The sequence below is a fragment of the Medicago sativa genome, chromosome 4 (genome assembly GCF_051527215.1).
Source record: "Medicago sativa cultivar Bolivia chromosome 4, Bolivia_mono, whole genome shotgun sequence".
Taxonomy (NCBI): Eukaryota; Viridiplantae; Streptophyta; class Magnoliopsida; order Fabales; family Fabaceae; genus Medicago; species Medicago sativa.
Window position 1 is genome coordinate 101,301,562 of NC_140752.1, and position 23,928 is coordinate 101,325,489.

A 23,928-nucleotide genomic window follows, 5' to 3' on the forward strand; every position below is an offset into this window, starting at 1 on the left:
TTAAGATGGGGTGAACAAGTGATAAAAGTTAAGATGCAGTTACAAAAAAAAAAAATGACAAAATCAGTACTTATGATCATATAGTAGAAAAATGAACAAGTGATCAACAAGTTTGAATCAAAGTTCTGTCCAAATGAACAACCCACAGCAGCAGTTTGTTTCCTCCTCTCTATGTCCATATCAACAATCCCAATCTTCCTATTGTTTACAGATGTGCAGAAAGAGAGAAAGAGAATGAAAAGAAAAGATGTGCAGAAAAACAATTTCCAGCGGTAGTTAACTACCGCTGAGTGTTCAGCGGCAGTTAACTACCGGCGCTTTAATCAGTGGCCGTTAACTACCGTGGGGGTAATTTGGTCATTTCCATGTGTCAATAAGAAGTATTCTATGTCAAAAAAGCAACTCTCTTTCTCTATTTGTATGTATTAAACGGGGGTGTAGAAAAGTTGATGAAAGTGTGAGGCCCATAATGTTAAGCCCAAAAATCCAATCCAGTCATCCATCCATCTTCTTACCAGTGGAACAGAACAGAACAGAACAGAACAAAGAAACAAACAGGCAGCTTAGGGTCTGTGTTCTTCTAATCTAATCAGACATGGCGGCGGCAATTCAGGCTGAACCGGCGAAGCTAAGGTGGGGAGAATTGGAGGAAGACGATGGCGAAGATCTGGATTTCCTGTTACCACCACGTCAGGTGATAGGTCCTGATGAAAATGGAATCAAAAGGGTTATTGAGTACAAATTCGATGATGATGGTAATAAGGTTAAGATCACTACAACCACTCGCACCCGCAAACTTGCCAACGCGCGTCTCAGCAAACGCGCCGTTGAGCGCCGTTCCTGGCCTAAGTTCGGAGACGCCGTTCATGAAGACGTCGGTGCCCGCCTCACTATGGTCTCCACCGAAGAGATCCTTCTCGAACGCCCCAAACCACTTGGTACTTTTTCTCTTTATCTTTCTCTTTCTAGAGATGCTACATTTCAATTTCAATTCAATTGAATCTAGACTAGTTATCTAGCGACCAGGGGATTTACACAATCACACAAGAATGTTCGGATTGAATCTATACAAAATTCCTTCCTTACTTTAGATGATGAATTACTGGGATTTCTTGCATACACATGAATTTAGCTTAGTTGTCTTAATTAATTTCACTTTCAACCTAGTCTAGTCTATTGTAGCATTTGTCTATCAATCTCATCTCATGATCTGTATCAACAACAGGTTCCAACAAGGAGGATCCAAAGACTGCTGACCCACTGTCTCAATTCAATAAAGGTGCTGTTCTTATGGTATGCAGGACTTGCGGGAAGAAGGGTGATCATTGGACTTCAAGGTGTCCATATAAGGATCTCGCACAGCCGCCTGAGACTTTTGTTGATAAACCTGTTGCAACAGATGCTGCTCCTGGGGCTTCAGCTGCCTCAGCAAAGGGTGCATATGTACCTCCTAGCCTGAGAGCTGGTGCGGAGAGGACTACTGGCTCTGACATGAGGCGGAGGAACGATGAGAATTCTGTTCGGGTAACCAACCTCTCGGAGGACACAAGGGAGCCTGATTTGCTTGAGCTTTTCCGGCCTTTTGGTGCTGTCAGTAGGGTCTATGTTGCTATTGATCAAAAGACTGGCATGAGTAGGGGCTTTGGCTTTGTGAACTTTGTTAGCAGGGAAGATGCTCAGAGGGCTATCAACAAACTCAATGGATATGGCTACGACAATCTCATCCTGAGAGTTGAATGGGCCACCCCAAGAACAACCTAAGCATTGGGTGCTCTTGAGTTTTTTGCCCCCTCTCTTATCTCCGGAAGTCTACCAGTTTTTGTAATCCGAGTTCAGGACCATCTATTTCCTTTGTGTTGAATTGTATTATTCAGAAGTAAATGTTTTCTCAAGATCACTTGTTGGTTATTTATGATAATCAGTATTATAAGGATTGTTTACTCAAAATTGCTTGTTGGTTATTGATAATAATTAGTATTATGAGGATTGGTTGCATGGTTCACAAGGTGGCATTCTTTGATTTTTATACTGGGAAGAGAAAAATATGAAAGTGGTTTTGATATTTGTCTGTTTATTTTTCAAAAACATACACATTCCGCCCCTGGTTTGCAGTATCTGTGTGTTTGTCAAATTCCTGACATGATCGTTACTGTATTTGCTTGGTATTTTTTAACCCATGTTTGGATGTGGGTTTTCGTCCTGTAAATGCATGTTAATTCCTTCACCTCACGTCTGCTTTTGCTAGAAAGGTTTTTGGTTTTTCTTAGAAACAAGCAATTCTTGTTTATAGAAATGATTCTGCGCAAATCAATTCTACGTTGGCTCGTGATGTATCTTTTGCAATTGCCTTTTATTTAACTCTTCAATGACTTTAGTAATTACAAAATCCAAAATTAATTTCACTGGAAAACGAAAGATACACTTCGTTAATGATGAGATGCTGTGATGTTGTTTGTTTGTTGCTGTTCCAATATTTGATTTTAATATTGTTAGCAAAGACCAAGAGCAATTCCATCGTTTTGGCCTTAAATATCAAGCACACATAACTTATGGATGACCGTTTGAAAGAAACATGTTCTTGTCTGACACTGCAGAGACCAAAGATACATAATAAAGAGGGAAAATAACATAAATAGGTGTGGAGTGAGGACACAGCAAAATTCCAACTAATTACAATGAGGAGAAGGTCATTGCAACTCCAGATCTTTTACGATCTTCAGGTCTGTGCTCGTAAGAGCGACGGGGGAAGTGGGAGAGTTGCTTTTGAGAGAGGGGAGTGGGGTAGAGATGTATGCAGATTGGACCAAACCAATGAAGCCTGAAAATCAAACAAAAAGTTATCCGATATTTATGATTATGTTAATGTTATTATAAATTGATTTTAGCAGAATTTGTTTTCATGTATTTTTTGTTTTTTTTGTTTTCATGTGTGAATTCACAACTTTATTCTAATATTTTTATACACGTATTTGTCGTCCATGTTTGAATTGGCGGCGAGATGGTAAGAATTATGGCAAACCATTATTATATTGGCAAAAACAAAAGTAAACTCTAGAGTATTACTGCTATGATTTTGTCAAACACACTGTCCATCTAAGCATACACTCAAATAAATTGTATACAATGTTCTTCTTTGAATTAAAACAATATCTTGAAAAGTGCTAGAACTCTTTTTCTGAAGAAAAAAAGATAGTGGTCGGATTTGATAAGGACCACGGTATATCTCCAACAATAGGTGTGGAGAGAAAGGTGGAACTCCATCTAGGGTGGTGGAACATAAATTATCCGATATTTTCTAATTCGGTTTCAAAATAGGTAGTTGTTCATAACTTACCCTTAAACTCGTGTGATTATCCGAAACTGAGATGAACCTCTTTATATCTTCATCTAGGGTGGAGCAAAATAGATTTATGACAAATATATTAGTATATAGTCATTCATATTTTTGCTCTTACTTTCTCCTGTGTCATCAGTTAAAATAAAACTGAAAAAATGTACTGCAAATTTTACTGTCGTGTGAACATACTGTAATAAGATCTCTATCATCGTAGATCCAATGCCAGCTATTTCATGAAAATGTAGATTTAATGCTTTTCTCGTGGTGTTATAATTGAGCTTCTCCTGTGGTAAATATTGTCTTTTCATTTGAGGCTTCACTATCTAGTCAAACAGTATTAACTATTCAGTGAAATTAAGCCTACATAGATAAGCAATGGAGGAAAGGCATTGGATTTTATACTGTGGCGATAAGGCAACATATTACAGTAACGTGGTCAAGCGTATCTACTACCTTGAATCTAGCAGGCAGTGACGTGGTTTTCCATTCTTTAGAGTCTTGCAAATGCCTTGGTTTATTTATTCTTCCAATTAGATGCAGTTAGAAAAACATTAAATCTTGGCAATGGTTGGTGAGTGGTGGATACTTCAAAAAAGTTTTACCTTTACAAAGTTTATGGCATTGCCGTGAATGATGGTTTTATCAGTAGACTATGATAAATATACTTGTTTGATGAAAATGAAGGCTTTGTACCAAAGGAAAATTTTTAGTATTCTACAAGATAAAATTGTTATATAAAATTAACAATTACATGTTGAGTTGTATAAATTGGATGCAACAGTTTTCATTTTTTTAAGTTATAAAATTTATCTCTTCTGCTATTGTGAGTGGGTGGATGCTATGTAAAATATTCCCCAACATGAATCAAGATAATTGCAATTGAAATATCTAATTACAATCCCAAATGTGCTTCCATAGTCCAAACTAACCTGGCAGTATTGTGTGGAAATATTTACAAAACACGTGCCGGGTATACCGTGTTGAAATTGTGTCCAGTTATCAGTGTTTCACCATTAAACTGCTAAAAGTTGCACTACCAAAATACATGTAAACTAAGTATATCAGCATCATCTATTACTTTGGTTTGACAAATAGAAATTGTCATCTCAGTCAAATGACAACAGCTCGTTCAGCTGTTCATCTGTCCATTGCGGAATTGAACTTTTTGGATTCATGGTCTCCTGAGTTTCCATGTGGTTTTCCATTCCAGTTTCTGGGCCAACAGATATATGTGCCGAGTTTGATGAAGAACTATTGGCTTGAGCATTCCCCACCAGACTGACTCCTTCGCCCAAATTAGGATGGTTTTGTTGGTCTTCCATCTCACTTTCAAGCTCACCACCACAAATTGCTTTGACAGGTCTAACAATATCCTGTCTCAGCGATAAGTTTTCTCTATCTGAAGCAGTTTTTTGGTTTTGATCACCTCCATTATCAAAATGACAGCCACTTAAAACCAAAATTTCATCCCTTTGTTTACCATTACCTGCTACTTCTCTGAACCTTGAATCTACTCTGAGATTATCCAGGATTCCTTGAGTTCTTTCTTGTGGCAAAGACAGCACACTGCTTGGTGGCATCCATGACTTTTCCTGTCTTTCTGTTTGCAAATAAAGCGAACTAATGAACATATGAACTCAGTGTAGTCAACGAATAGTACGATTTCCATTCCTCTATTGAAGGCAAGAAGTTGTAACAAAAGGAACATGAGTCATATTGGTGCTACAGGGGAAATTTAAATATCTACCTGCACTGCTAATAGGTGTAGTTCGTATTGCCGAGATTTGTTCTGATGGAGGTCCACTGTCCTTGGAAAAGACCTATATAGAATGAACAAGCAATAAAGCACACAAACAAATACCTGCTAATGAATCTTATTGATCAATCAAATTGTGAATAATGTAAGCTAATTGAAATGTGAAAGCAAAACAGAAAAAATGACAACATACCTTGAGTATATTGCTGAGTGTTATATTCAGATAGCAAGTAGAGCCATTAGGTGAAAACACAGCAACCTGTATTTGTTTTGTTGAGTATAAGGAAAAAAGAAAACAAAATCAATGAATGAATCAAGCAAGAGAAAGTTAAGTACCTTTTGGAGAAGTAGAACAGAACCAACAGTTATATCCTTTCCAAATCCTCCTTCAGTGAAGACTTTGCGGTGGATACTAGCACCAATAGAACCCGTAGGATCCTGAAATTCAAACTCTTGAATCAGAAGCATATTGAATTGAATTGAAAAATGAATAGAACAGGACCTTTAGGGTAACCGTCATGTCTCCAAAACCGTTAGGAGTGCATGATTTGATAACAGCGACAATACTTGGAACTTTTCCTTCACCGTTCAGATGCTTCTTGATGGAGTTCAAAGGAGTAACAGATTCCACATGGACTATAAGAAAAAGAAGAGAAACATGAGCAACAGTTGAATTGAGAACGAAAGGGAAATGAATTAAGAAACCTTACCTTGAGCAGAGAGCCATGGATTGGAGTTGAAATCGAGATCAGAGTCATGGCCATTTTGTAGAACGTGCCTAACGAATTCTTGAGTGGGAAGGGTGTTGGAGGAACCTAGGGTTCTGCGTTGAATCATGGCGGACTGAACAGCACCGGCTGGACCGGGAATGAGAGGAGTATCGGCGGTGATGCGGTGGTTGTTGTTGTTGCAAGGGCGGAGGAAGTTGGAGAGATCAGAATCGTCGATGTCAAGAGATTCCCATGGTTCTTCCGTTTCCATCTTTGCCCCTAAATCGACAAAACCCTCGCGCGGGAAGGCAAATGCTTTTTCTTCTTTTTCTCTTGGGCTGGGCCAACCCGCACATCACTAAGATAATTTATGTAGGTGAAAATGATCAAAAACATATGGGAGAAGAACAATTATTCATCGCTAAAGGCCTGTTTACCTTTCAGACCAAAACAAAAATCCATTTTTATGAAATTAAATATCGTAATATTTAAAAAATTGCTCTTCTTCCATCAAAATTTGCTCATTCCCATACGAACTAATTAAAATGCCCCCAGCGTGGCATGTATACATCTTTGGAACTTTGGAAGGAACTTTGGAAATAGTTCGCATACATCTTTGAATTTCAATAATGCACTTGCATATGAACCCTCCGTAGGAGATTCGACCAACTTTTTCCAAGCCGTCATGATTTTTTCAACATCACAATGTTTCTCCTCGTTCGCTTCCTTCACTTCTTTCTCAACAACTTTTAAATCCTTGGGCTTCGCTTTGACTCTACAATTCGTGATGCACTTAGCTTTTACATTCTTCATAATATGAAAATAACAAAGTATAGCGTATGTTTCAGGGAGAACTTTGACAACGATATTCATCATAGCATTGTCCATATCGGTGACTGAAACGTCCAATTTTAAAGTTTTAATTAATGAACGTTACAGAAAAATATCAAAAATAATTTTGGAGAAATATACGAAAAATTAATTATAAATTGTTTGATAAACAAACTTCGAAAAATTCTGAAATAATAATTATACATCCAAAAAGCTCATAACCGATTAAAATACTCAAAATTGGGCATTCAGTAACTACTACCAAAATCGGAGTACTATGTAGGCATTTTGTCCACTAATTCTCAAACTATCAATCTATTATAATGAAGTGGCACTTCTAAAATGTCGAGCTCCTCAGCTTTCGATGTCATCAGTTGTCTTCGTCTTAGTCTCTAAATCTGAAAACAACACTCTAATGAGATACGAAATCCCACTGAATAATACACACAAGTTTAAAAAGGAGTATTGTTCTCAGCCGGCGCGGTAACCGGAAAAATCTACCATGGTATCCGCTTTCTTTCTAAAATAGTCTTTAAAACATACATAGTAAATACAATTAAATCAATCAAAATATCATTATTAATAACATTGTTATATGGAGCATTAGCTCATCTAGTATGGGGTACAAAAATCATCCATATATGGAGCACATAGCTCATCTAGGTAAGTAACTATGGGGTACAAGACCCATCTATATGGAGCACATGGCTCATCTCATATGGAGTACAAGACTCATTTATATGGAGCACATAGCTCATGTGGGTAAGTAATTGTGGAGTACAAGACTCATCCATATGGAGCACATAGCTCATCTCATGTGGAGTACAAGACTCATCTGTATGGAGCACATAGCTCATCTGGGTAAGTAACTGTGGAGTACAAGACTCATCCATATGGAGCACATAGCTCATCTCATGAGGAGTACAAGACTCATCTATATGGAGCGCATAGCTCATCTGGGTAAGTAACTGTGGAGTACAAGACTCATCTATATGGAGCACATAGTTCATCTCATGTGGAGTACAAGACTCATCTATATGGAGCACATAACTCATCTGGGTAAGTAACTGTGGAGTACTAGACTCATCCAAGTGGAGCGTATAGCACATCTCAAACACATTTACAAATAGTAGACATAATTTGCAATATATTAATTATCTCTATAAAATCCTCTTTACGTCTACATAGTATATTACAGTAACTAATACATTAGCAATCCTTCACGTAACACGTATATGTAGATTCTCATAAAACCTCCAACTAATAGGGTTAGGTTTTCATCAAATAAATCATTCAAATAAACTATAATTCTTTTCAAAATCAATATACCATGGAAGGGTTAAAGGGTGTGATTACTCACCTGTTAAAATCTAGAATGAATTGAAACTAACGGCTGATTTTCTCGTCACCGACCAAAGCATATTTTCCTCTTGTTTCTCTTCTTTTTCTTCTACGTGTTTTAGTAGCTAAGTAACATGTCTTTGTTCCTCAAAAAAAAAAAAAGTAACATGTCTTTGGTTTTATTTATAAGAGTGCTTTATAAATCCCAATAGATCCAATTTACATAATACTAGGTAACTAACTCATCTTGTTGTTCCTTTGATATTAATTTTAAAAGTTTAATACATTGTCTTTTGTTAATTAAAATCATCAACTATTGGTTAGTTTTAAAAGTAATACTTTGGAAGTAGTGTGCATAGTATTAATTGGAGGGTACAATTGAAAAGAAAAAGTTATTATTGCATTGGAAACTGAAAGTGACATTCATTTTGAAACAAATTTTTTTGGCTAAAGCGACACTCATTTTGAAACGGAGGGAGTATTATCTTAATTTTTCAAAGTTTAATAATTTATACTCCTTGATTTTGGGATGTTACATTTTCTCCCATCCTTGAAGAAATTTCGTCCTCGAAATTCTCCACTCCTTATGTTAAATTAAATCATCAATCTAATTAAATTTGAACTTTTAAATTATTATCTTAATTTTTCAAAGTTTAATAATTTATACTCCTTGATTTTGGGATGTTACAGTGACAACCAAATTAGACATATTGAGTTTTGAAGACACAAGACCAACCAACATCTCAAGTGCCACCTGCTAGTTCATGGTGGATTCTACGTGGACGAGCTGAGCAAGTGGTCTACCGTATGTAAGTAACTAGTGTGCTGCCCGTGCGTCGCACGGGTGGAAAACGGTTGACATTGGACTGCACGTCGTCCATTTTCTACATGACACATGATCATAAATTAATATTATGTGAGCTACAGCCGACGATAGGCTACATACTGAACGATGTGCATACCACACGGACACAAAGTGTAGAACACTAAAACTTTAAAATTTTCTACACAATATTCTTGCATCAATTCTCGTATTTCAAACGTGTTATCTAACAATTAATAATTTTTCCCTTGGAACATATTCATTTTTCTGGGTTAAATAAATGTTTGGTCCCTAAAAAATATAGTCAATTTTGTTTTTGGTCCTCATAAAAAAAGTAACAAACCAACAATTAATTGCGATGTTCTTCAATTAATCAAGCAATATGGCGGAAAAAAAATAATCAGTTTTTATACATTACGAACGAAAAACAACCACTACATATCAACAAAATATCATCAATCACCTTCAACTCTTTGAATGTAATATCAATATCCACCATTTTTTGCAGCAACTCCAACAAAAATCTTAAACCTGAAAATTAAAATAAGAAAACATATTAAGCAAGATTCTTATTTCATTTCCAATAATTAATACTAATATTAATAACAGACATTCAAAACTAAACCTGTCAATGATATCTTCTCGTCTTCATCCTCATCGTTTCCTTGAGACTGCGGTGTCGGAGGAGAGGAGAATAGAGAATATCAATATCCTTGACAGGTTTAGTTTTGAATGTCTGTTCACCGTAATATCAATATTTTTTGCAGTGAATAGAGAATAGAGAAACTCTTTTTTTCTGTTTTGAATAGAGAATAGAGAATGTATTACGAAAATGTGATTGATGATATCTGTCCCCGTGAGCTTAGCTCTGTTGCTAAGGACAATGCATAATATATGCAAGGTCCGGGTTCGAACCCCGGACACCACAAAAAAAATTATACCATATATTTGTTTTTTTTTTTTGAGGGAAATATATTTGTTTATTTTAAATAATTGAGTGTTTTGCCGAAGGGTCCAATAAATAAAATGGTAACAGTTGTTTTTAAAGTAGAAACGTATTTAGGGTTAAGAGTTAATTTATTTATTTATCTTATAATTTATTTTATTTTCCCTTGAAAAAATTAAATAACTCACTTAACAATATCTAGAAGCTCTCCTCTTAAAAAAAAAAAAATCCAGAAGCTTTCCCTCAAAAAATATCTAGAGACTTCTACGTTTTACCAACGTCTCTATGACTCTCTGTCTTATTTCTTTCTCTCTTCTCTCCTCTCTCTCTCTCTACATATCTCCACCAAACACAGCCGCCTCAACATTGCCATCCAGCCGCCTTCTTAGGCCATACCACCACTAATTTTGAACTCATCTCTTCCTTCTCTACAAAGCCAACCTTTTTATTGTTCAGATCTGTTAAGTTAATTTTTTGTTGCTGCTAGCCGCGTTCATTTATCCCGCCACCGTGGATCCGCCGTGTTCGTTTGAATGGAGGACATTTGTCGACGACCACTACTACCGACAACCCTCTATCAGATCGTGATATTAGACGCCTAGAAGCGACGGTGGTACCTACGACAGCTTCTAAGACCTTAACCACACACAGAGATGAAAACTGCAGACGACACCGGAGCATAGATGAAAAAAGATTCAACACCAAAGCTTAGATCTAAAACAGTGAGGGTTCATCTCTGTCTTTAGCTTCGTTTTTTGTTTTTTACTGATTATGCATGTACTTTCATTGGTCTCTGATTTGTTGATTTTTAAGTTTTGAACCTAAAAGGTTTGTTATTATACTTGTAACATAGGTTTTTTTTTTCTTCTTCTAAAATCCTAACCACCTTGAATCGATTGAACCTAATGTCGGGTTTTGCGGGAAAGACTTTTCTCTTAGAGTCTGAGATTGAGTTTTGGAACGTCTTGTTTTGGTAATACACTCCTCTTTTGGCCCATACAGCTTCAAAATGAGATTTTTATAAAATTAAATGAAAAATAAAAAAGGACGGGGAATGGGGTTTTAAAAAATAAATGAATAAATAATAATGGTTAGGGTTTTATAAAAAAGAACATGTTCTAAGTTGCATACAAACCTTTTTGACTTAAAAACTGTGATACTTCTCTTTGTTGCATTAACATATGTATCTAAGTTATACATGATTTAGGTAGAAATCGTTTTATCAATTGAGTTTTTTTGAACTTCAAAATAGAACATGTGAGTAACTTGATATGCTTTTAGATTTGTTTTGATACATGAACTGTCAGTGTTATAAATTTTTCATCAATTTAGTAGTTTTTTGCAAGTCTTGTTAATACTATGTTTTGCCATTGGCTTTGTGTTCTTCTCTCACAAACTTTATTCCCTATCGTGTTCTTAGATTTTCCCACTTTCCCTTAACTTTGAGTTCATTTTCTTTGTTTGAACTTAATTTTCCTAAGAGTTTAAGAAGGTTGATTTCTTTTGAACAGGTGTTTGGGGTTAGAACCCACGCTGGTTGAGGATGTTGGCATAGTTGGTGCTCCAATGCATGGAAAAGTACACTCTTCAGTGTTGTTAGTGCTGCAAAGTCACAGGTGACAAATTCAGGAAACCCATTCATGGAGGGGGGCATGATAAGAGACAACCATTTCTCCCCATCTAGATGGACCTTCTGTAAGTTCTCTTTCCTCTTATACTCTTCATATTTTCATTTCATGTAATAATAATAATAATAAATTCCTGAAACGAACAGTATGAAATGTTAACTTTATGGACATGGTAAGGGTTAGAAAAGGATGGATATGCAAGTGAATAAGATGGCAAGACTTTAAATACCACCAAATACTACTACATGTAAGAATATATTGTTAATATTTAGGCTTTATTTGGGGAAGGTAAGGGAATTGAAATACAATGAATACTTTTGTTTTTTACGGGGAAGGTTGAACTTGATATGGGGAAGGCTTTATATTCCTGACCTACACGGTAGCTCTTTGTTTTTTCTTCCCACATTTTAAGGCCTTTTCTGCTATAGCTGTATTTTTCTTGCTGCCATATCTGACATACAATCTGGCCCTTTTTTTTCAAACTATGTTTGCTGCCATAGCTAAAAAATGTTACAAATTTTGTCCAAGACTATTTGTAAATCGTCTTTTGTGAAACTTTTGGCATGTTTGCAGGTAACAAATACAAAAGAAGACAAAAAGTAAGATAAGATTATAAAAGTTCAGGAGAGCACGTCTTTGTGGAAGTAGTCCTGGCAGGAAGGAAGAGTAGCCATCAAAATGATGCCATTAAACTTGGAAATGAATTAGGTATATATTAATAATTCAATATTCTTGAAAAAAGTTTTTTTTATCTGTTTTTTGTGGAAGAGGTGGAAATGGTTAAACTTTATCATATGACATATTGAATTTTGAAATTCGTTGCAAACTTCAGTTGGGGGGTGAGTCCCTTTTTAAAAAAAAAATCTTATTGATGCATCGTTTTGCCTTTGGATTTGTGTTTCTGCTCTTATCAATTTTTTTTTTTAAAGCCTTGTTAATACTTTGAGTTTTGCTAGTGCAAAGCCAGAGGTAGCAAATTATCCCTTTACAACATTGCTTCTGAATCTGGTTGTTGTTTCCTTTGACTTTAACTCAAATTCTTTGTTTTACGATTCAAACTTCCCATGAAACCTTGTGTAACAAACACACTCACTTGTTATGATCTTTTTCATAACCACAAAAGTTTTCAAAAGATGGTTATGGAGAATACTTGCAAGTCAATACTTCTTTTGCCATGCCTTTTAATCGACTCTCTTAGTCAAATTGCGAACATGAATTCCATTGCATGCTTCTAGGACTTGTCATATCTTCCTTTCATTTAACAATTGAAATATATAATATTAATAATAATATATGAATAAATTACTGAAGCAAAAATTAATAAAATGGCAACATATGTTATACTTCCTTGTTGAAGCTAATATCTTATGGCAGATGCTACTTTTTTAATCTACACAAATCTGCAGGTGACACCTTGAGAAACTATGAGATGAAGGAGCTGTCAAAGCTACTGATGAGGACTTGTTTACATGCTTGCTTGCTGCTGTCCAAATACACATTATCATTGTAAGTAAATAAATGAAAACAATTGTGTAGAACTTGTTTTAGTGAATCTCTTTTTTATATTAAAGAAAGTGTTAGCCTTCCACTTTTGTGTTCTTTCTCATTTATTCACTTTATTATTCAATTGTAAGCTGTTACGAATTTGAAGAAAGTTTATTATTTTTAGCTTGCAATGGGTTATGGAGAATACTTGCAAGTCAATATTTCTTTTGACATGCCTTATAATAAACTCTCCTAGTAAAAGTGTGAACGTGAATTCCATTGTATGCCTCTTGGACTCCGCATATTTTTCTTACAATAGACACATGTTTGGTAACATTGGTAAAATTATAATTTTTGGAGACATCTTATGGATTAGACAGAAAAATGGGTAATGTTTTTTCGGAGTTTTCAAGCAACTATGACATCTTTTCATTAATCAAGTCTTGATTCTCTACTTCTTCTCTACAAATTCCATGCAAGAATCGAACCAAAATGGGTATCCAAATTTTTTTCATTTTATTTCGATATACAGTTCTGCATGCCTTCTTTTGATAACGATGAATACCTTTTTCCGGTATTCCTTTTTCATAACTGCTGCATAGATCTTTTTGTGGCAGCTAAATCCAAGGGCATCATAATGATTAAGACTCTTCAATATCCTTTTCATTTCATCAATTGAATTTGTTTGATTTTTACAACTTTGTTATACGTTATTCCCTTGATTATGTGGAATTTGTGGATATGATGTCAGTGCTGCAGAACTCTTGTTGATTTTTTTTCTCTAAAAAAGTTTGTTAATACATTGTTTTGCCTTTGGCTTTGTATTGCTTTTATCACACTTTGTTTCCTTCACTTTGAGTTTATTTTCTCTACTTTAGCTTTTAATTCTCGCAACAGTATAAGAGACGGCTGGTTTCTTTTGATCAGGTGGTTAGGACTCAAGCTTGTTGCATATGTTGGTATAGTTGATGCTTCAAATGAAGAAAAGCACAATTTTGAGCTTTGTTAGTGTTGCAAAGTTAGAGGTACCAAATTTTCCCTTTACAACACTACTTCCAAATTTGGTTGTTGTTTCCTTTGACCTATGAATCAAAGTCCGATTTATTTGTTCAAACTTCTCATGAAACCACACACATATTTAAATTAAATTTAAATTATTTAATTGGACTTATCTTTTGAATTTGTTTTTCGTTTAATACAATTGTAACCAACATATGCTCAAAAGTTTTCAAATGTTGGTTATGGAGAATACTTGCTAGTGAAACACATGACTGATAAACATGATTAACCATTATAATGGACTTGCAAGCCAATTTTTCTTTTGCCATACCTTATAGAAAACTCTCATAGTAAAAGTGTGAACATGAATTCCATTGTATGCCTTTTGGATTCCTCATATTTTCCTTACATATAATGATTGAATGAATACAAATAATAATAACAATAATAATATAGGAATAAATTACAGAAACAAAAATTAGTAAGACGACACATGTTTGCTTGTTGAAGAATTAATTTTATTAATTTTATTGGAGACACATGTTTAGTAACATTGGTAAAATTATAATTTCTGGAGACGTCTTATGGATGACTGATGCATCTTTCTTAATCTACACAAATCTGCAGATCATATTCTTGTCGACATACCTGCTTGGCTGCTATCCAAACGCTTTGCGGAATTGTCTGATGAAGGATCCACACAAATCTGCAGATGTGATGAGGACTTGTTACATGCTTGTTTGCTGCTGCCCATAATACAAATTATCACTGCAAGTAAAAAAATGAAAACAATTGTGTAGAACTTGTAATCTAGTTTTGAGTTGTTTTTCATTCATTCACTTTATTATTCAACTGTAAGCTGTTGCGAACTTGAAGAAAGTTTATTATTTTTAACTTGCAATTGGTTTTTGATTGTTTTGTGCAGGATAGGGTATCATTTTTTTCACTTAATAATATATGCAAACACACACGCACACACACACACATTTAGCCATATACCTCTGTTTTGTACTAAGAATGTTGTGAATGAAGAGAGACTCTGCATAAGACAATAATGGGTTAAAAGTATAATTATAAATATAATTGTTAGGGATAAAATAGATGTAGCTGTCAATGTAGAAAAGTATAATTCTAATTATTGTGTTCTTTTGACTTGCCTTCATACTGCTTTCTGCTGGCGTGGTTCCTCCTTCAAGAATTCTGGGAGACAAAGAAGAGGCATAAAGTTGCATGATGGAGAATGACATAAAGATGTTCATGTACACTTCTACTTATGCTGTAAAGAAGAATAAAAAAGAATGCATACCAATGAGATAAGCTCTTAGTTGTATCACATATAATATTAGACATGCATCATCAATTGTAGAGTATGAAAAATGGAAATTTATCAAACATCATGAAAATGCATAATACAGCACAATATGAAGTAAAAAGAAGCATAGATTTTGGCTTGCAAAATGTGATGGCAAGGCAAGGCTCTTGCCTTTAAATACTACATGAGGGAAGCGAAAGAGCCTTGGAGAGAAAGGAAGGGCTTGGAGCGTGAGAGAGAAAGAGCCTTGGAGAGAAAGGCCCTGCGCTGCACTGCAAATTCTGCAGATGCAGATGTTGATAGGTTCATATAGGTTTTATGTTGTGGGACATCCCCTATAAAAAATTTGAGGATACTATAAAATTCAATTTTTATTGTTTTGGATGATCCTTTTGGAGATTTACTGTATTATAATAATGCCTTTATATGAAAAGAAATTTAAAAAACGGACACAACAGTCGAAGCTCCATATTTTAATGATATATTGATCCCTCAATGTTTAAAGTGCCTCGAAAATTTAAAAAGGCCACTCGAGTTATGACATTTGCATGAAATAAGACAAGATACAAACTAATAAATTTAATCTAATGTTCAGCCAATTAATGCAACAGGACAAAAGAAATTAATTTTAAACATTTTTTTAACAATGAACAGTTTCTGCGGGTAGAAACTGTCAATCGACCATTTAATGCAAGCAGATATAAGCAATTGTAGCCATTGTGAACAGTTCTCTAAAATTTTACTCAATATTGGGTATATTGATAAGAACCGTCTAATATCGAGAGTGCATCAATCATATCATAGAAAGATAAATTAATCCTTCTATAAATAAGCATGACTTTGGATTGTAACAAAAAAAAAGTATGGCTTTGGATGGACAATGTCCTTTACTTTGCACCGTGAGTAGATAGAGAGACTAGTTGACTTATAATTAAACACAATTGTTTTTACAAAGTGACTAATAATAAGATGGTATTTAAGTTGCTTGTAAAGATTATATATTTCCTATTTGTAAGAGATGTTTTTTTTTTCTTTTTCTAATTTGGTTTGCGTAGATATGGTATGAAATGAAACAGGGAAAAGGGCTTACGTTACCCCTTCATGATTTGGGGGTATTTACCCTTCATAATATCAACCAATCAAATTGAACAATGTATACTCTATTAACTAAATCAAATATGGAAAGATTTTTTACATAGAATTTGTTATTTGCATCTTTACCCCATATTCAATTAATGTGCTTTTATTTTTCCAATCAAAAAATTTGATGAGATATTTTATTTCCACATTTCAATTGTTTAGACAAATTTTTCCTCAAAAAAAAAAAAGTGTTAGACAAATTTTGTTCTTCTCTATTCTATAATGTTTTTTGTTTCAAATTTTTATTTTTCTACAATTTTTTTGTACCAAATCTTGTTTTTTTCAACCTTGGATCCGGAAAAAAAATAATTCCAAAACATTATTTTTTCTCACATCAATTACATTTTTTTCTTAATTAGATTATTATATATTATCATATGCTTTGTTTTTAGGAAATATTATCATATGCTTGTATATATTACAATATTAGTCTAAACGTTATCTTATTTTATCTATAAGATGACCAAATGCTATTATTTTAAACAAATATTTTTTTGACAAGTTATAAAAAACGAAGACTCGTTTTAGTTCTTGAGAAAAATTATAAAACCTAATTTAGTCTCTGAAAAATATATAATTCACTTTTATATTTCCAAAAATATAAAGAGATACAACTTAGTCTCTACTTTCTTTACTTTTTTTATCAATGAAAGAAAGATAAAGGAAACAAAATAAGATACTAGTAGCAATTATTTAGTAGTATAGTATAAGAGAAAATTAAATAAAATCATGATAGGAAAGACATGTGTATTTATAAAATCGAATAAATATATTTAAACAAAAATTAGATATGATAAAAATAAAAATAAAATTTTATTTCATTACAATAAATATAAAATATATTCTTTAACAATTTTCAAAATATATCATCCAATTCAGGGGAAGTCGAACATTTTTCAATCAATGTGATAACCACAATTTTTATTGATCTTTATTTAAGTCTCATTGTTGCTCATACATTCAAGAATAAATTTCAAATCATCGTCAAAAAAGGAACAAGGCACATTTCGACTAATCACAGGTTAAGTCTCATTATAGTTCATCTGATGTACAAGTAAGCTCAAACCATTGACATAAAATAACTAACAACAGTTCGATCAAAAATGAGTTAAGTCACACAATAGTTAATCTGATTCAGAAGAAAGCTCAAACCTTTGTCAGAAGAGTAAGGCTAGCAACACTCTCTTTTGAACACCCTCCCTAATACTCACTCTCTTATTGGTTTAAATCATTGTGGGTCTACACTTTGAAAATTGAACCCCCACAAAGTGGTGGGACATACATTGATTTCATCCAATAAATAAATAAGTGTTAACCACAGTTCGAGTAATCGCGAAGGCTCGCTATAGTTCATCTGATTCATAAAAAAGGTTTAACCTAGGTTATAAAATGATATGACCATATTTTAATGAATAAACTACACTCCTCTCCCTTGAAAGATGTTTGAATTACACTCCACTCCTCTCTTATGTTAAATATACACTCCCCCGCCTCTTATGCAAAACATATTAGAAAATATTTCACATTTAAAATGTATTTTATATTCTAAGTTATAAAATTAATAACAAAATATTTAAATTTAATCATCATTGACACTTAAATTACAAAGAAATGAATTATTTTTTCTTCTTAAATGGTGTTTTCAAACTTGTAGATATTGTAAAAATATTTATTTATGTTAAAATAGATTAAAGTGTAGTGCGTTTACTTATTAAGGGAGGGGGTTGTAATTCAAGCATCTCATGGGGGTATAAGTTTTATTTTTCAAGGGAGAAAAGTGTATATTTTAACTCAAGAGGAGAGGGGAGTGTAATTCAAACTTCTTTTAGAGGATGGGAGTGTAATTTGCTCTATTTTAATTGATCGCATGTTAAGTTTCATTTTGGGTTATATGATGCAGAAGAAATGTTGAACCTTTGTCAAAAAATCAAATCACAATTTAACTGATAAAAAGTTAAGGCTCATTATAGTTCGTTTGATCCATACGAATGACTCATTATAGTCATTCATCTGATAAAAAGTTAAGTCCCACTGTCGTTATATCCACAATTTGGTAGAAAGGTCGAACCTTTGTCGGTGAATGAAAAAACCATCATTCGACTAATTAAAAGAATAATTAGTTCATTTAATTGAACATTAAGTACGACTTAATCGTGAGACTTCAATAATTATAATAGCACTATTCTTAAAGAATCCTCAGTTAAGGTTCATTGTGAAGTAGTGTAACATTAAAGCGTAAAGATCATTATGTGGGTATACTGATGATCACGTCTCACGGATCATGGTCTAATTTGATTCACTCCGATTTTAATTTCGATGGTCTAATTTGACTTATTCAAAACAAAACAAAAAACAAAAAAATATATTTCAAAAAAAATTAAAATTAAACTTATTGAATTAATTATTTCATAGTTAAAATTTAAATTAAATTACGATGCTAAAAGATAAGAAGTGATAACTAGTTAAACATTATTTAATAATTTGGATCCAAAGATAATTTGGTGATATTTCTATGCTAAATAGAAAATAAATTTTAGAAAATAAAAATCATAGTAAAATAGAAAATAAATTTTAGAAAATAAAAATCAGAGTAAAATAAAATCAACAAGGGAGCGACACATGTACATAAAAATATAAATACTCGATTACTTTTTATTGAAAATATAAAAAATATAAATTAACAAAAGAAACTAAAAGCATAACAAAATTTGTATATTTAATATAAAATACACAAGTTCCGACACAATTTTACTATTTTAAACTTCTTAATATATGCAAGTTTAACATGTGCAAACATGTACACGGTAAAAAAAAATCCATATAACAAAAATCGAGTTCTATGATTTTAGAAATTTAGGTGTTTTAAAATATATTTTTTAACAAAAAGGTGTTTTAAATTCATTAATTGCATAATGTTTAGACTAATATCTTTTTTATTCTTATCAAAGAAAATAATTTTTAGACTAATATATTCTATCTTAGGAAAATATAATGTTTATTCATCATGTCAAAAAACTGGCGTTTAAACTAGTATTGATATATAAACACACGAGAATATATATTCTTTTATGGGTGCAAGGGAGTATATAATCAAACAGTTGTAAAAGAAAATAACGTTTATACTATTTTTTTTAGATTTTTCTAGAGTAGAAAAATAATGGATTTTGTGAATTTGTAAGAGAAGAAGAACCAAGATTGAAAAAACACTAAGACACGGTGTAAAAAAATTCTAAAAAAAATGGTGTAAAAAAATTTGCAGAAAAAGAAGAGATGAAACAAAAGAACAATAAAGAAAATATAATAAAATATGCTTAAACAATTGAAATGATGTAACAAAAGATTTCATTAGATTTCTTGATTTAAAACATAAAAACCCATTAATTGAATGTGGGATAAATATGTAAATAACAAAAATATATTCAAAATACTTAAAATGTATGTAATTATATGTTTGACTTTATTTAATGTATTTCACATTGTTCATTTTAATTGGTCCACGTTATTTATCCACTAATTTAGAGAGGGTAATCTAGAAAAAACAGTAAAAAAATAGTTTTGACAAATGAGATGAGGACACAAAATTAGAAAGTGAAGAGCGTGATTGACGGAGAGATGAAAAGAGGGTCGAACACGTTGATGGCACCATGCAATTGTGAAGCCATTACCTCTCATTCATTTTCCTTCTTAGTTTTAAAACTACAAATGAAACCTTTGCTTGTCAACCTATCTCAATTTGACCCTTCCTTCCTTCCTGTGTGCCTCGCAACTCACACATAATCCCCCCCCCCCCCCCCCCCCCAACCTGAGGATTCAAATATTTTACTGTCAACTTTCTATAACAACCACCTGAAATAACCGAATTCTGGTTGGCTCATTGTTCAATATTGTTTCATTTTCCAATTCTGGATTATTATTTGATGGTAACTAGTCATGAATCATTCTGGTTTGTTTCTATTTTTTGTAGTGTAAAAGAAAACGAAAAAAATTAACTTAAGGGAGAGGGAGAGAGATATATATGGGAGGTTCGCCACATAACGGAGGGGGAGATAGCGGTAAGTCATTGATGGAAGACCTCCTCGGACTTCTAAGGATCCGCATTAAGCGTGGCGTCAACCTTGCCGTTCGTGATGTTAATACTAGTGATCCATATGCCGTCGTTAAGATGGGCAAGCAGGTTATCTTTCTATTTCCATCATCCTAAGTTCCTTCCTTTGATTTTATCTATATATATGTACGTGCATGTATGTATTGTGTAGTAATGATTTTTAGCTTGAGAGCTATTGTTGGTTTGGTGCTGAATATGTACATTACCATACCATGCTAATTAATGCACATAATTTATTTGATGATCAATTGAATAGAAAACTTTGCATAGTAAGTTTGTATAAAATATATTTTCTAAAAATACACTCAAACATGATTTTTTTTTTTGTCCTTCAGAGACTTAAGACTCATGTGATTAAAAAGGATGTCAATCCTGAGTGGAATGAAGACCTTACACTATCTATCACAGATCCCGTTCTTCCATTCAAACTGGTAAATTTTTCGTCTTTATTTATTGATGGAGACGTTGAGAATTAAAAAAGAAAAAAACTAATTTGCCTAGTTTAACTGAATATTGAATATTGCAGACTGTGTATGACTACGACACATTTAGCAAAGATGACAAAATGGGAGATGCTGATTTTGACCTCTCACCATATATAGAGGCCTTAAAGACGAACTTAGAAGGCCTCCCAGATGGTACTATAATCAGCAGAATACAGCCGTGCAGACAAAACTGCTTGGCAGAGGAGAGTTGCATCACTTATTCCGATGGCAAAGTTGTCCAAGATGTTGTCCTTAGATTGAGAAATGTTGAATGTGGTGAAGTGGAAATTCAATTGCAATGGATCGATCTTCCCGGTTCCAAGGGTTTATAAGCTTCGATTAAATGAAAATTTTCATTCTTTGCTTCATTAGTTGTTACTAGAGACTGCATATAAGGCTTGTTTTGTTGAACAAAAATATCCGTTCTCTATTGGATTTTAGGGCATTGTTTGTAGGGTTGAATATATGATTTTCCCTCATTCTCCTCTCCTCCGGTTTGTTTATTGCATGTTATTGGAAGCTTGTTCCATTGGTACTCAATTTGTATTTCATGTATTTTGCTAGTCAGTCTGCTACCGGATGTCAACAAGTATCATATTGTTTTTCATGAAGAAAAAAATATGTATCGTATTGTTTAATATAATTTGGGAAACATTATTTTGTTATTGTTTCCGACATATTTTCAAAAGTTCTTGAGAGCCATATGGTTGATCCTAAAGTTTAACTTTGTAAAGCGAGTAATGTTATAAAATTAATTATGAAGGTGAATAAATATGTGTAAAAATAAAATGTTATCACAGTCTCGCCTAGTTAGTTGCTAAAGTATTAGAAAAATAATAAGGGTTTTAGATTAGTTGCAGTCAGTTGCAAATTTATCAAACTTTATGTAGTCCCAACAACAACAATAATACAGTAGAAACTCTTTAATTTAATACTCGGTAAATTAATAAACTCTCTAAAATAATAAATTTGTCCGGTCCCGCCTTGGGCCAATGTAAAAAATTGAAAAACTCGATAAAATAATAAGATAATAATTTTTCGGTAGATCCCTTTATAATTTTCGGTCCCAAGAAAATCATAAATTAATAATTCATAGAAACTAAAAAAAATATTAAGAATACATTGAACACATTTGTTCCTCTTGTTTACATTTATTGTACTTCAAAAGTCATTATTGATTTCCAATGCATATGAACACAGTAGTTACTAATTTACGTTGAGTCCCAACGTTCGCTGCAACGTAATTCTAAAAGGCATAGACTAATTTGCCTTTTTGTTTGGTATGTACAGTATAATTACTTAAAAACTCTTTAAATTAATAATTATTAATTTATCGATAAATTAATAACTCTCTAAATTAATAAATTTCTCCGGTCCTGACATTATTAATTTATAGAGTTTTAACTGTATATGGTTTATAATCCGGCTTTAAATGTCCCAAAAAGTAGACGGTGGGATTAAATCCATCAGATTAGTCGGTCTTTATCTTGGATATTGAGTTAAAAAAATGGTTTAAAACAATCCCCTAGTTTGGAGGATAGAGATTATCACGAGTTTATTATTAGTACTAGAGAAAAGATGGACATTGACGTGTCCGTCTATCTGCTATTTTTATTGTGCTAACATTTGAAAATTATGAACGGTGTTTCTTTATGAAATTTTGATTTTGATTAAAAGTAAAAATGTAAGTGCTTTTTTTTTCTTCAAATTATAACAAATCAGACTAACCATGATTATTTATTTCAAAGACACCAACAATATAACAAAAAAATATAATTTAAGTTGTTTTTATTTAACGACACCAACAACGATCTTTATTATAGAAAAAGTTATTTAAGAGTATAATTGGGATAATTAAAAATAAGTATAAATATACCCATCTAGTTTGTTACACTTTTTATAAATAAAAAAATTGGACATATATATACTCATATCATGTTTGTCACACTTTTATTTTAATATTTTTTACTCTTATCTATTTGTTACTTATGTTATTTGTATTGAAAGTTGAGGGTAATTTTGGAAAGAGAAAAAATCAGTCCAAAAGAGCCAAAATATGTCATTTTCTTTATATATAGTATAGATTATTAGTGAGTCAAAAAAGTTTAGGCTTAAATGCAATTTTGATCCTCATATTTTCAAAATTGTTAACTTTTGATACCCCGTTTTTTAAAAACCAGCATTTTGATCCCTCTAGTTTCAAAATCAACGAAAAAATTTGGTCCTCCTCCTCTCATGATGATGTGGCATGTTCGTTAATGATGTGGATCCTACGTGTCATTGTCTACATGATATATTATTTGACACCTCATTTCCATGTCATTTTAATTGAGAATTATATATTAAAATATCATAAAATTAAATTACAAATTAATATTGAAATGAAAAAGAAAAATTGGAGGGAATAAAATTATAAACCCTAAATTATTCTTCTATTCCCAAATTGAAGAGAAAATTCTCAAATGGAAGAATACAAGAACAAATCCGGAGATGTTCATCTTCCTTCTAAATTCATTTTCGTCTTAATATTAATTTGTAATTTAATTTTATGATATTTTAATATATAATTTTTAATTAAAATGATATGGAAATGAGGTGTCAAATGATGTACCATGTAGTCAATGACATGTAGGATCAACATTATTAATGAGCATGCCACATCATCATGAGAGGAGGGGGACCAAATTTTTATTTTATTTTTTGAAACTAGGGGGATTAAAATGTTGGTTTTAGAAAATGGGATATCAAAAGTTAACAATTTTAAAATAGGAGGATCAAAATTGCATTTAAACAAAAAAAAATTATCAATGCTTCTTTCAAAAGTTAAAGTAAAATTATTAGTATTCTAAAAGCTAAAAGGCATGCACTAACATATCATTCTATCCATTTTATGTACGGAGTTAACTAAGAAAATGATCTTCATTACCTTTCATATTTATAGAGAAGACAATCATTGTATCGATAAAATTACTTCTCTTCGATTGGTTGCAAAATACTGGTTTTGGTTGGTGGGATACTACTCCCTCTTGT

General features: G+C 32.7%; 3 protein-coding genes and 1 long non-coding RNA gene across 5 annotated transcripts; 3 read left to right on the forward strand and 1 right to left on the reverse strand.

Annotated features, from left to right (window-relative positions):
- The first annotated feature begins 539 nt into the window (after positions 1-539).
- EIF3G1 (eukaryotic translation initiation factor 3G1) lies at positions 540-1,947 on the forward strand. The gene is made up of 2 exons (XM_085706764.1): positions 540-938; positions 1,226-1,947. The coding sequence occupies exons 1-2, from the start codon at positions 596-598 to the stop codon at positions 1,759-1,761; spliced, it is 879 nt and encodes a 292-aa protein (XP_085562890.1). The 5' UTR covers positions 540-595; the 3' UTR covers positions 1,762-1,947.
- Positions 1,948-4,187: 2,240 nt separating this feature from the next.
- On the reverse strand, positions 4,188-6,205 carry LOC146934819 (nuclear localized protein). 2 transcript variants are annotated; one of them, XM_085706767.1, is made up of 7 exons: positions 5,804-6,205; positions 5,596-5,729; positions 5,430-5,531; positions 5,287-5,352; positions 5,085-5,157; positions 4,824-4,937; positions 4,188-4,736 (listed from the first exon to the last, which is right to left on the reverse strand). In XM_085706767.1, the coding sequence occupies exons 1-7, from the start codon at positions 6,072-6,074 to the stop codon at positions 4,444-4,446; spliced, it is 1,053 nt and encodes a 350-aa protein (XP_085562893.1). In that variant the 5' UTR covers positions 6,075-6,205; the 3' UTR covers positions 4,188-4,443. The 2 variants fall into 2 exon arrangements, with proteins under 2 accessions (XP_085562893.1, XP_085562892.1); XM_085706766.1 differs by having other exon boundaries at positions 4,188-4,937.
- Positions 6,206-9,970: 3,765 nt separating this feature from the next.
- On the forward strand, positions 9,971-15,248 carry LOC146934820 (uncharacterized). The gene is made up of 6 exons (XR_015007912.1): positions 9,971-10,466; positions 11,256-11,439; positions 11,946-12,080; positions 12,779-12,878; positions 13,785-13,882; positions 14,484-15,248. It is a non-coding gene; the product is annotated as an uncharacterized LOC146934820 (long non-coding RNA).
- Positions 15,249-20,024: 4,776 nt separating this feature from the next.
- On the forward strand, positions 20,025-21,438 carry LOC146934821 (protein C2-DOMAIN ABA-RELATED 4-like). The gene is made up of 4 exons (XM_085706768.1): positions 20,025-20,173; positions 20,273-20,482; positions 20,749-20,844; positions 20,940-21,438. The coding sequence occupies exons 2-4, from the start codon at positions 20,324-20,326 to the stop codon at positions 21,228-21,230; spliced, it is 546 nt and encodes a 181-aa protein (XP_085562894.1). The 5' UTR covers positions 20,025-20,173; positions 20,273-20,323; the 3' UTR covers positions 21,231-21,438.
- Positions 21,439-23,928: the final 2,490 nt, after the last annotated feature.